Below are 11947 nucleotides of genomic sequence, written 5' to 3'. Positions count from 1 at the left end.
CGATTTTAGTTCTACGTTCTAAAACTGCAAGTCGGGAAATAAATGTTTTATGTACTTCAAAGTACAGCAAGGTAAGACCAAGGTATTGACAACGAAAAGGAGGGTAGACTGTAAGAATAGCTGAGAGATAAATATCCTGTAAAAGTTTCTAAAAGTACGTAAAAAGGAAAATATTAGTTGAAATTAAGGTGAAAACATTTTAAAACACACCACCAAGATCAGGCAAGGCAATCAAGACTTTATTAAGAGTGTCAAATACAGTGATCACTGGGAGCAATCTAGGAGTTGCTCCCCGAACAAAGATTTATCTACTCCTTATATACAGAATTTTGCTTTGAAATGTTGTTTACTGTAGCAGGCACTTATGCATATTTCCTTCTGCTGGATGATCTTATAACAATTATAAATCATGCACCTCCAAAAAATACAAATCAGTTTAACACAACCCAATTCCACCCCACTAAAGATAAGCAGATGTCCTGTTACCCTTTTGACCTATTTTTATTGTTTTTGAGATTGCCATTTGTTCTTTAACAACAGAGAACAGAATCTGACCAAAGTGGACTGCACTAAGTGCCAGGTACACATGCTCAGTTTCAACCTTCTTTAAAGCACAGAATTATTATGACACATGGCAGCGCGGAGGTGCAGCGGTAAAGATGCTGCCTTACAGCAATTGCAGCGCTGGAGACCCAGGTTCGATTCCGACTACGGTGTACTGTTCGGAGTTTGTACGTTCTCCCCGTGACATGTGGGGGTTTTAGCCGAGATCTAGGATTTCCTCCCACACTCCAAACACATACAGGTTTGTAGGTTAATTGGCGGTAAATGTTTTTAAAAATTGGCCCCAGTGTGTGTAGACTAGTGTTAATGTGAGGGGATTGCTGGTCGGCGCAGACCCGGTGGGCCAAAGGGCCTGTTTCCACGCTGTATCTCTAACCTAAACTAAACTAATGAAGAGGACTTTGAGCATTTTTAGGCACTCTACCTGTCCTCATCTCCTGCTGTCTTTTTGAAACATTTGCAATTTATTTTTGTCACAGGTCAGGTATCATCTATGGAAAGTGAAACAGAGTATACGTTGTAGGTTTGAGATCCCTCAGCAAGGCATTTGATGAGGTTTTGCATGGTGGGCGGCTCCGGAAGGCTAGGTCATATGGGAGCCAGGGAGAGCTAGCCAACTGGATACAGAATTGGTTTGATACAGAATACGGGTGGTATGTCTCATGATCAGTGCTGGGCCTGTTGCTGTTCGTGGTTTACATCAACAATTTGGATGAGAATGTACAAAGCATGATTAGCAAGTTTGCAGATGACACTAAAGTGGGAGGTATCAAAGATAGTGAAGATGGTTGTCAAAAATTACAGCAGGACCTTGATCAGTTGGACAAGTGAACTGAGGAATGGCTAATGGACTTTAATGCAGATAAGTGTGAGGTATTTCATTTTGGGAAGTCAAACCAGGGCAGGACCTTCACAATAAATGGTAGGGTCCTGGGGTGTGTTGGTCAGAAGGCAGAAGGATCTAGTATAGGTACATAGTTCTCTCAAAACGGTGTCATGGGTAGATATAGTGGTCAAGAATGCTTTCAGTATATTGGCCATTATCAGTCAGGGTATTGAGTATAGAGGTTGGGATGTTATGTTACGGTTGGACAAGACATTGGTTGGGCCACATTTGGAGCATTGTGTTCAGTTTTAGTCTCCCTGCTATAGGAAAGATGCTGTTAAGCTTGAAAGACTGCAGAGATGATTTATGAGGATGTCACCAGGACTCAAAGGCATGAGCAATAAGGAGAGGCTGGGTAGACTAGGATTTTATTCCTTGGAGCACAGGAAGTTGAATGGTGATCTTATAGAGGTGCATAAAATCACGGAGGGATAGATGGGGTGAATGCACAGTTTTTTTTACCTAGAATGGGGGAATGATGTTTAAGGTAAGACGGGAAACATTTAATAGGAACCTGTGAGGCATCTTTTTCACACAGGATGGTGGAAAAGAACCGCCAGATGGGGTAGTTTGAGGCAAGCACCATTTAGAAGACATCTGGACGTGTATAATGGATAGGAAATGTTTAGAGGGATCTGGGCCATTGCAGGCAGGTGTGATTAATGGGGCACCTTCGTCGCCATGGACAAGTTGGGCCGAAGGGCCTGTCACCGTGCTATGACCCTTAGAACCGCAGATACTGCCCCGGTCTGGTGAGTGTTTACAGCATTTTCTGTTTTCATTTAATGTGGAGTCTCAGCTATAAAATCTATCAGAGGGAGAGTCAAAAGACTGCAAATGCTGGAATATGGAGCAAAACGAAAGTACTGGAATAAGTCAGCGAGCCAGCCAGCATCTGTGGAGGCAACCGACAGGCAACGTTTTGGTTTGGGATCCTTCTTTCGGACGTTATGTTGATCACAGAAGGTGAATTAAAGTCTGTGGTCAATTGGGCTGTCACTAATCTTGAACCTGTTGCTTGGAATGCACCAAAGACAGACACAAAAAGCTGGAGTAACTCAGCGGGACAGGCAGCATCTGTGGAGGGAAGGGATGGGTGATGTTTCGGATCGAAACCCTTCTTCGGACGATGCTGTCTGCCCCGCTGAGTTACTCCAGCATTTTGTGTCTATCTCCAGAGAAGCTGCCTGTCCCCCTCTGAGTTACTCCGGCTTTTTGTGTCGTTCTTCGGTTTAAAACAGCATCTGCAGTTCCTTCCTACACGCTTAGAATGCACCAACCGTGTTGGACGTGGAGCGTCTCCATTGCCGGTCAGTTGACCGAGGGGAGGCTGGTGAGAAGACTCAATAGACAATAGGTGCAGGAGGAGGCCATTCGGTCCTTCGAGCCAGCACCGCCATTCAATGTGATCGTGGCTGATCATTCTCAATCAGTACCCCGTTCCTGCCTTCTCCCCATACCCTCTGACTCCGCTATCCTTAAGAGCTCTATCCAGCTCTCTCTTGAATGCATTCAGAGAATTGGCCTCCACTGCCCTCTGAGGCAGAGAATTCCACAGATTCACAACTCTCTGACTGAAAAAGTTTTTCCTCATCTCAGTTCTAAATGGCCTACCCCTTATTCTTAAACTGTGGCCCCTTGTTCTGGACTCCCCCAACATTGGGAACATGTTTCCTGCCTCTAACATGTCCAACCCTTTAATAATCTTATACGTTTCGATAAGATCTCCTCTCATCCTTTTTCGATAAGATCTCCTCTCATCCTGGAGACTCCAGCCTCCCCTCCTGGTCACTTCCTGGTGTGAATCACCAGCCTGTCCTATAGACGAGGCGCTGCGTGAACCGGGCGGAGCTTCCACTAACGCGAACAAGGAAGGGCCCAGTGGAAGCTTGCAGGAAAGGCTTGCACCCGGTGAGTTCAGTTCACATTTAGGGGAGTATCCTTCCCCCATCCTCTGTATCTGAATAGGTAAGATTTATTTATTTTTAAATTGACCGTTCATTAGTCTTTAAATCACTTTTTAAAGTTGAAAGTGGAAAGAAATACCACCAATGCAACAATTTTAAAGTTATATACATCTTTTTTTTTAGAGATACAGCGCGGAAACAGGCCCTTCGGCCCACCGAGTCCGGCCGCCCAGCGATCCCCGCACATTAACACTACCCTACACACACAAGGGGCAATTTTTTAAACATTTACCCAGTCAGTCAACCTGCATACCTGTACGTCTTTGGAGTGACGTCTTTAATAACCAATTAAAAGATGTTTGAAGAAGGGTTTCGTCCCGAAACGTCACCCGTTCCTTCTCTCCAGAGACGCTGCCTGTCCCGCTGAGTTACTCCAGCATTTTGTGTCTATTTTCGGTATAAACCAGCATCTGCAGTTCCTACATCAAATAGATGTTTTCTCCTGTGTAGGAAATGATTAAATTGGTAAAATATAATAGCTGGGATGTTAGAAAATAACTGCAGACGCTGGTACAAATCGAATGTATTTATTCACAAAATGCTGGAGTAACTCAGCAGGTCGGGCAGCATCTCAGGAGAGAAGGACTGGTTGACGTTTCGGGTCCCGAAACGTCACCCATTCCTTCTCTCCTGAGATGCTGCCTGACCTGCTGAGTTACTCCAGCATTTTGTGAATAAATAGCTGGGATGTTATCATCTGGGAGGGTTGGTGGGATTAGGGGATCGTACAGTGTAGGGCGAGGGGGGCGTGGAGTCCAGGAGGAAATCACAAAGTGCTGGAGGACTCAGTGGGTCAGGCAGCCTCCCCCCAGTGGAGGGCACAGACACACGATGTTCCCAGTCGAGACCTTCCTTCAGCCTCTGGTCAGGCTTTGCCCCCTCGTGTTCAGTTTGGGGAAAGCCTGCCGGCAGCGGGAACTCTGACACAATGCCTTGAACTACATCCCCCTTTTCACATCGTGCACTTCCTTATCTAAGTATCTCCCTCTCCCCCTGACTCTCAGTCTGAAGAATGGTCTTGACCCGAAACGCCACCCATTCCTTCTCTCCTGAGATGCTGCCTGACCCGCTGAGTTACTCCAGCATTTTGTGTCTATCTGGCAGAAATGCGGCTCCGCTCCCTCCTCCCCGCCTTGCGAGATCTGTCAGGTCACAAGATCCATGCGGTGGCGATGCAAAATGCCCAACGTGCCTTTTGCCGAGACGGTGCCAATCTGCAAGCTCTAAACCTTTTTGTTTATTTGATTCGCGGCTCAGTTATCTGGTGGTTACCAGGAAGCAAATACACCGACTGCCACAGTCCCTACAATACAACAACCATTCTGCATCGTACAAGTGTTTCAACAGCCGTGTAGATCAAGACACGAAATGCTGGAGTAACTCAGCGGGACCGGCAGCATCTCTGGAGAGAAGGAATTGGTGACGTTTCGGGTCGAGACCCTTCTTCAGTTCTCGGGGTCTTCCTGAGCTCATGAAATGATAAGCATGAGAATGAACTGTAAAAGCCCCTGATTTACTATCCTGAATGTTTTTATGTTTAAGTCGCTGATTAGGAGAATCCTGATGTTTATGTTGATTCCTTGAGATGTTCAGACTCTCTGAGCTACTCCCTTAGGATTGGAGAGCGTTGTTTCGTCGTGAGAAGTACAGTGTTCCCTTGTTGTTTCCTGCTACAGGCACGGGTGACCCCACGGTGATGGCGGCAATGGAGACTGTGGCACAGTGCGACGTGCCTGTTACTCTTCTTGAGAATAGGATCAAAGCTGCCAAGGATCCAGAAGAGAAGGAAAAGCTGCAGAAAGACCTGGATCATCTCCTTGAGGTAATGGTGCAAACTTGTTCCTCTACCCTGGGCCCCATACGAGGCATCCTCGCTCATCGGGAACCAGCAAGGAGTCTGTTGGATGGTTCTAGTCAGTGTGGGGCAGACAGCCTCGCTAACCTGCCAACAGTGCAGGGAGACACACACTGGTATTGCTGCTGTCAAACGGGGCTCCTGCTCCAGGGAATTCCTCATTGTTCCCAGGACGGGCAGTAAAATGATGGATTCCCAGTCTTTGTTTACAGTTTACAGCTTAGTTTATTGTCACGTGAACCGAGGTACAGTGAAAAGCATTTGTGGCATGCCATCTAGTCAGCGGACTTTTTGAGGATGTAACTAGGAAAATTGACAGGGGATCTGGTGTACCTCGACTTTCAGAAAGCCTTCGACAAGGTCCCACACAGGAGATTAGTGGGCAAAATTAGAGCACATGGTATTGGGGTAGGGTATTGACATGGATAGAAAATTGGTTGACAGACAGAAAGCAAAGAGTGGGGATAAATGGATCCCTTTCAGAATGGCAGGCAGTGACTAGTGGGGCACCGCAAGGCTCGGTGCTGGGACCGCAGCTATTTACAATATACATTAATGACTTGGATGAAGGGATTAAAGTAACATTAGCAAATTTGCAGATGATACAAAGCTGGGTGGTAGTGTGACCTGTGAGGAAGATGCTATGAGGTTGCAGGGTGACTTGGACAGGTTGTGTGAGTGGGCGGATGCACTGTGTGCAGTTTTGGTCTCCAAATTTGAGGAAGGATATTCTTGCTATTGAGGGCGTGCAGCATAGGTTTACTAGGTTAATTCCCGGAATGTCGGGACTGTCATATGTTGAAAGACTGGAGCGGCTAGGCTTGTCCACTGGAATTTAGAAGGATGAGAGGGGATCTTATCGAAACATATAAGATTATTAAGGGGTTGGACACGTTAGAGGCAGGAAACATGTTCCCAATGTTGGGAGAGTCCAGAACCAGGGGCCACTGTTTAAGAATAAGGGGTAGGCCATTTAGAACGGAGATGAGAAAAAACATTTTCAGTCAGAGTTTTAAATCTGTGGAATTCACTACCTCAGAAGGCAGTGGAGGCCAAGTCTCTGAATGCATTCAAGAGAGAACTAGATAGAGCTCTTAAGGATAGCGGAGTCAGGGGGTATGGGGAGAAGGCAGGAACGGGGTACTGATTGAGAATGATCAGCCATGATCACATTGACTGGTGGTGCTGGCTCGAAGGGCCAAATGGCCTACTCCTGCACCTATTGTCTATTGTCTATAAGACAATACATGATTACAATCGTGCCATTTACAGTGTACAGACTCACGATACGGGTCCTTCCCATGTGGTCGGGGTGTAACCAAACAGCTCTGTTGTGCTGCAGGTGAGGGAGCTAATCCAACAGACAGTGCGAGAGATTGTTACTCTGGCCACGGACTCCGAGGAACAGGCCGAGCGAGTGCTCACCGCCAAGAAGCACCTGACGGAGCGGGAAAACTACCGCGCTGCGGTGGAGTACTTTCAAAAGCGATGTTTTGACTGGCATAATCCAGAGGTACGTCTGTAGGACAGAGATAGCTGCCAGGGTGAGTTCAAGCGACCATTGCCAAATCAATATTATCAAGAGGCCAAGAGAAAATATACCGGGCAGGCGATCAAAAGCTGGGTCAAAGTATTAACTTTAAGGAGAGGAAGAGGCAGGGTGGTTCGGGAGTGAATTCTGGAGCATGTGGGCGAGAAAGCAGAACGTGTGGCCACCGATCATGGTGTGGATGAAGACACCAAAGCACATACTGTCACGGGCAGCTGAGGGGGTGTGGGAGCACTGGGGGGGTGGCAGGGCCACGGAGTTGTCGAGTTGGGGAGACATGGCCAAGGAGGGGTTTACACCATTGCAAACAAGGGTCGGTCATTGGGCACGGCGGGTGTTGTGATGGTAGGTCATGACGTGGATGGCAGAGGTTTGGATGAGCTTGAGGTACAACTGCTGAGAGACTTGGCTGCAACCAGGAGATCAATCGTTAAATCAAGAGTAGAGGGGGTAATATCCTGGGTGAGCAGGAATGGAGACTAGGGTGTGACGAAGGGTCTCAACCCCAAAACGTCACCTATCCATGTTCTTCACAGATGCTGCCTCCTGACCCGCTGAGTTACTCCAGCACTTTGTGTAAATCAGCATGTCTGCATTTCCTTGTTTCTACTGGGTGAGAACACTGCTGCTTTTACACAGCACTGATAAAACAGCTGATAAAGCAGCATCGAGCAGCTTCTTAACTGAAACCACCGACCACAGGAATAGCCAGATTTAACAGGGGCAGTGCATTGGTGCAGTTAGCTGGGTTGCTGCCTCACAGTTCCAGCGATTTGGTTTCAATCCTGATCTCTGGGGCTGTGCGTTTGGAGCTTGCACTTTCTCCCTGTCACTGCCTGGGTTTCCTCTCCCTGAATATTCAGGATTTCTCTTCCCTCCCAAAGACATGCTGGTTGGTAGTCACTGTAAAAATTGCTCCTCGTGTGCAGGTGAGTGATAGAAACTGGGAGGGCAAATTTAGTTTCGCTTAGAGATAGAGTCGGGAAACAGGCCCTACGGCCCACCGAGTTCGTGCCAGCCAACAATCCCCTGTACACTAGTTCCATCCTACACAGTAGGGACAATTTACAGACGCCAATTAACCAACAAACCTGCATATCTTTGGAATGTCGGAGGAAACTGGAGCACCCAGAGAAACCCACGTGGTCACAGGGAGAACATACAAGCTCTATACAGACAGCGCCCATAGTCAGGATCTTGGCGCTGTAAGACAGCAACTCTACTCTGTGGGGAAAATAAAATGGGATCAGTGTGGGATTGACAATCGGAATGGGGTGGGTGGGCCCAAGGACCTGTTTTGTGCTGTACAACTCTAACAGTCTGAAATGTTGCAAAAAGCACAGGGGAAGAGTAGGCACCTGGGTGTTGCTTTGTGTTGTTCCAGTGCCCATTCCCAGCATGGAGAACATAAGAAAGTGGTTGAGGTGAGGAGTAGGAGGTATAGTGAGAGATGTTTTAGTTGAGAATTTTGGAATATCTCTTGCTTGTGAATGGTGTGGAAAAGAGGAATCCCTCTGTACCGGTCTGGGCACTGTAAATAATTGTTCCGATGTACATTGTCACAGTATGTTACATATTGATGGAGAGGAAAGTGAGTTGTGAGGATGACATAAGGGCGACACAAAGAGGCAAGAAAATGGTGTGAATGGCCAAAGATTGGGTGTAATGTGAGAAAATGTGGGATAGTCCAATGTTGTGCTTTGTTGTTACAGTATGAATATGCTCGTCACCAGTTGAGTCCCTTCGTCAATTTGTGTGTGGAGCAGATCCCACTGGCAAGGTACAGTAATACCCAACTCTCCCTCTGTGCTGAAGCAATCAAAGCAAATAACATCTCGAATTAACTCTAACGCGTCATTGATCCCTTTAACAGAAAGCCTGATGGAAAAATAGTCAGCTGGGCAGTGCAACGTGTATATTCTGTATGTTCTCCCCATGGTCGCTTGGACTTCCTCCAAGTGCTCTAGTTTCCTCCCACATCCCAAACTCATGCAGGTTTGTAGGTTAATTTACCTCTGTAAATTGCCCCTAGTGTGTAGGGATGGGTGAGAAGGTGGGGTGGCATGGAATTAGTGTGAATGGGTGATTGATTGTTGGTTTGGACTCGGTGGGGCGAAGGGCTTGTTTCCATGCTGTATCTCAAGTCAAGTCAAATTTATTTGTCACATACACATACACGATGTGCAGTGAAATGAAAGTGGCAATGCCTGCGGATTGTGCACAAAAAAGAATTACAGTTACAGCATATAAATAAAGTTAATAAAGTTACTATAGTGTAGACAAAATTTAGTCTCTGGAGTTATAAAAGTTGACAGTCCTGATGGCCTGTGGGAAGAAACTCCGTCTTATCCTCTCCGTTTTCACAGCGTGACAGTATCTTTAAACTAAACTAAACAGTGTGGACTAGTTGGGACAAATAGTATGTTTCTGTGCCACTTAGTGTAATGGATGCAATTTTATGTAATTAACCTGATCAGATCTATTTACTCAGAGTAATGGGGCTAAACTTCACAATACAAATATTCAGCAGGGATGTCATAGGTTAGGTCAGGTTACCCCGAGTAAAAACAGCAATAGCCTTTGTCAAACTTGAAATAATCATCAAAATCAGCATTCGAGTCTGAATTAGCAGCAAGCTAACTTTGTACAGTCTTGTCTTTTTGAAGCAGGGAATCCCGGGCAGTGATAGTTTGCAGCCATTGACCCAGCACAATCAAAGCCTCCTTTTAGTTATCGGTTCAGGACCATTCAAGTCAGAAAATTAAGGAAAGTACTGGTAATATAATCATGAAAGTATTGTCATTCAATCTGAAAGTATTGAAAAGCATTAAATGTACTGACTTATTGTCCTAAATAAGCGTCTCCGCTTTGTCGTCTTGAATCAAACATTGTTTGAAATTGGAGTTCGTCTTGGTCTCTTGAGCTACTTTGCCTTGGAAAGGAGCCATCACAATTGTAATAGATCTTTGCCTCTAACTTTTCCTGACAAGTGTAGATTGTGTTCCATTTTTCAAAAACTTTTTTCCTGTGCTATCCTTCTGTCCACGGGCTGTATTGTAATCACTCCTTTGTTTTTAAACAGGATTAAGGAAGCGATTGACCAAGTCAGTGAGAAGCTGAAGAAATGAAGAGCTGGCACTCCTCATCTTCAGCACCGCAGAGGGAGGGACCCTCAGAAGGGACCTGTCCCTTCCTCGGCCCGTGTGCTTTCCAACTGGAATTGTAACTTTTTAGAGCTCTTTTTCTCTCTCTCTCTCTCTCTGCTGGTCAGACAAGCTTGCTTGAAATAACTGGGAGGAGGTTTCTGCTGAAAAGTAAATCAAGTACGACAAAAGCAAATCATAGACAGCCTTTATTAAATAATCACACCATTTTTTTAAAAGTGCATTACATAATGATACCATTAGTTAAATGTTACCTCAGATGGTCGAAATCCTTCCATGCCATTAATATATGTAATATTGAGAATTCCTTCTCAATAGGTATGGAGTCAGATTAGTTAAATATACTTGATTATCACTAATCAATTTACTATTATTTTTTTCTTTCCAAATCTTTATTTTAAAGATTTAAACAGCTTCTGAGTGGCCTACCTTAATTTCTCTCACCATTTTACATCTGCACTGTGAGCCAATTTAATCAGAAGTTGACAATCGAGCTTCATTAAATCTCCTTTAGGCAATGGCGAGGCTTAATTTTGCAGTGATTTTAGTACTTTTTACCAGCAGGCCAGGCGGTTAGTTCTAAGGTGGCTGAGTCTTGAGAACAAGATCCAGACTGATACACAAGGGCATTTCTGAGAGGGTGCAATATTCACATGCATGCCGACCTCTGGGTGAGATATATACCAAAGCCATCCAATCTTTTGCAGGATGTAATGTAAAAGACCCTGTCCAAATATATGTGAAGATGCATGTGGATTCCTGGCCAGCATTTACTGCTAAACCAGATCTTTTGGCCTGTCCTTTGTTTAATTTCATTCTGTGTACAAACATTCCCAATTACGTTTCAAAGGTAATTGAAGGCCTCAAGAACAGTGCTTAAGAAATGAATGGTGTCAAATAAATTCTAATTTAAAAAAAAATTATTGCATTTATTTTAAGTAAATGAAATGATTAAGTCATTGTTCTGATTATTTGTTCTCCGTGATAACATTTCTAATTATTGCTCTTCTGATCACATTATGTTTTCAAAAATTAAAGTTTTCCAATACTTTAAAGCAGCAATACCAACAAAGCAGCAACACTTTCTAATTGAACCTACATGTGAGGACTAGGACTTGTAGCAACTAATGCTTAAATTGAGAGGTGCATAAGAAGTAGGATTGGAAGTTGCTTATTTATTTGTAGAATCATTTGTTGGCATATTTGCTTCTAAATCAAGGGATTGGGGATTTAAGTCTAACTTCAGGAACCTGAGCACACAAGCTTGAATCTCCCAGATTGTTGGAGGCAACCTGGTATGCCAGCTGTTAAATTTATCTCCACCCTTACTCAGTAGAATAGTCCAGATCTACCAGTGCCCTCCAACTATTCAAAAAGGCGTGGCCTCAACTTAATCTGGAAACTGGTCTTGTAACCACAAGCCACCGATTATGGAGCTACGTGGAGTGCTGCCTAAACATGGATAAAGTGGCATTAGGGCCCGTTGCTGTGCTGTTGACTGATTCTTGCATTCAATAACTCTACTCCCAGATATGGATGGAAGATTAGCTGACTAATAGGAAATGGAGTGTAGGCATCTTCTGACGTGAAGAGTGAAGTGCCTGATCTTTTTACTATTTGTACGTCATTTGAATGATGATCCCAAAGGTACGGTTTTTAAATTGGCTGATGATGGGTAGGAAAGTGAGTTATGTGGATGACATAAGGAGGACCACCAACAGGCGAAAATGCTCTGCGTGGGCAAAGACCAGGCAAATGTAGTGTACCGTGAGAAGATGTGGGATCGTCCGATTTGGAGAAAAATCATGTTCTCTACTTGGTGAGAGATTGCAGAGAGAGCTGAGTGACCAGGTGCATGATGTACAAGAAGTTCGTATTGAAGGTGCTGCATGTAATCAGGGAAAGCTAACAATGTTCATGGCTAAAGATAGACGCAAAAGGTCAAGTAAATCAGCTGGTCAG

The 11947-nt window shown here is 45.0% G+C and overlaps 1 protein-coding gene across 1 annotated transcript; it reads left to right on the top strand.

Moving 5' to 3' along the window:
• The first annotated feature begins 3278 nt into the window (after positions 1-3278).
• On the top strand, positions 3279-10875 carry LOC144604840 (legumain-like). The gene is made up of 5 exons (XM_078419580.1): positions 3279-3361; positions 5094-5239; positions 6615-6785; positions 8534-8601; positions 9904-10875. Exons 2-5 carry the CDS (start codon positions 5114-5116, stop codon positions 9947-9949), a joined length of 411 nt encoding a protein of 136 aa, XP_078275706.1. The 5' UTR covers positions 3279-3361; positions 5094-5113; the 3' UTR covers positions 9950-10875.
• The last annotated feature ends 1072 nt before the right edge of the window (positions 10876-11947 follow it).

Source organism: Rhinoraja longicauda, chromosome 23, assembly GCF_053455715.1.
Source record: "Rhinoraja longicauda isolate Sanriku21f chromosome 23, sRhiLon1.1, whole genome shotgun sequence".
NCBI classification, from domain to species: Eukaryota; Metazoa; Chordata; class Chondrichthyes; order Rajiformes; family Arhynchobatidae; genus Rhinoraja; species Rhinoraja longicauda.
Note: the sequence above shows the minus strand (reverse complement) of the source record. Positions and strands in the feature narration are given on the sequence as shown.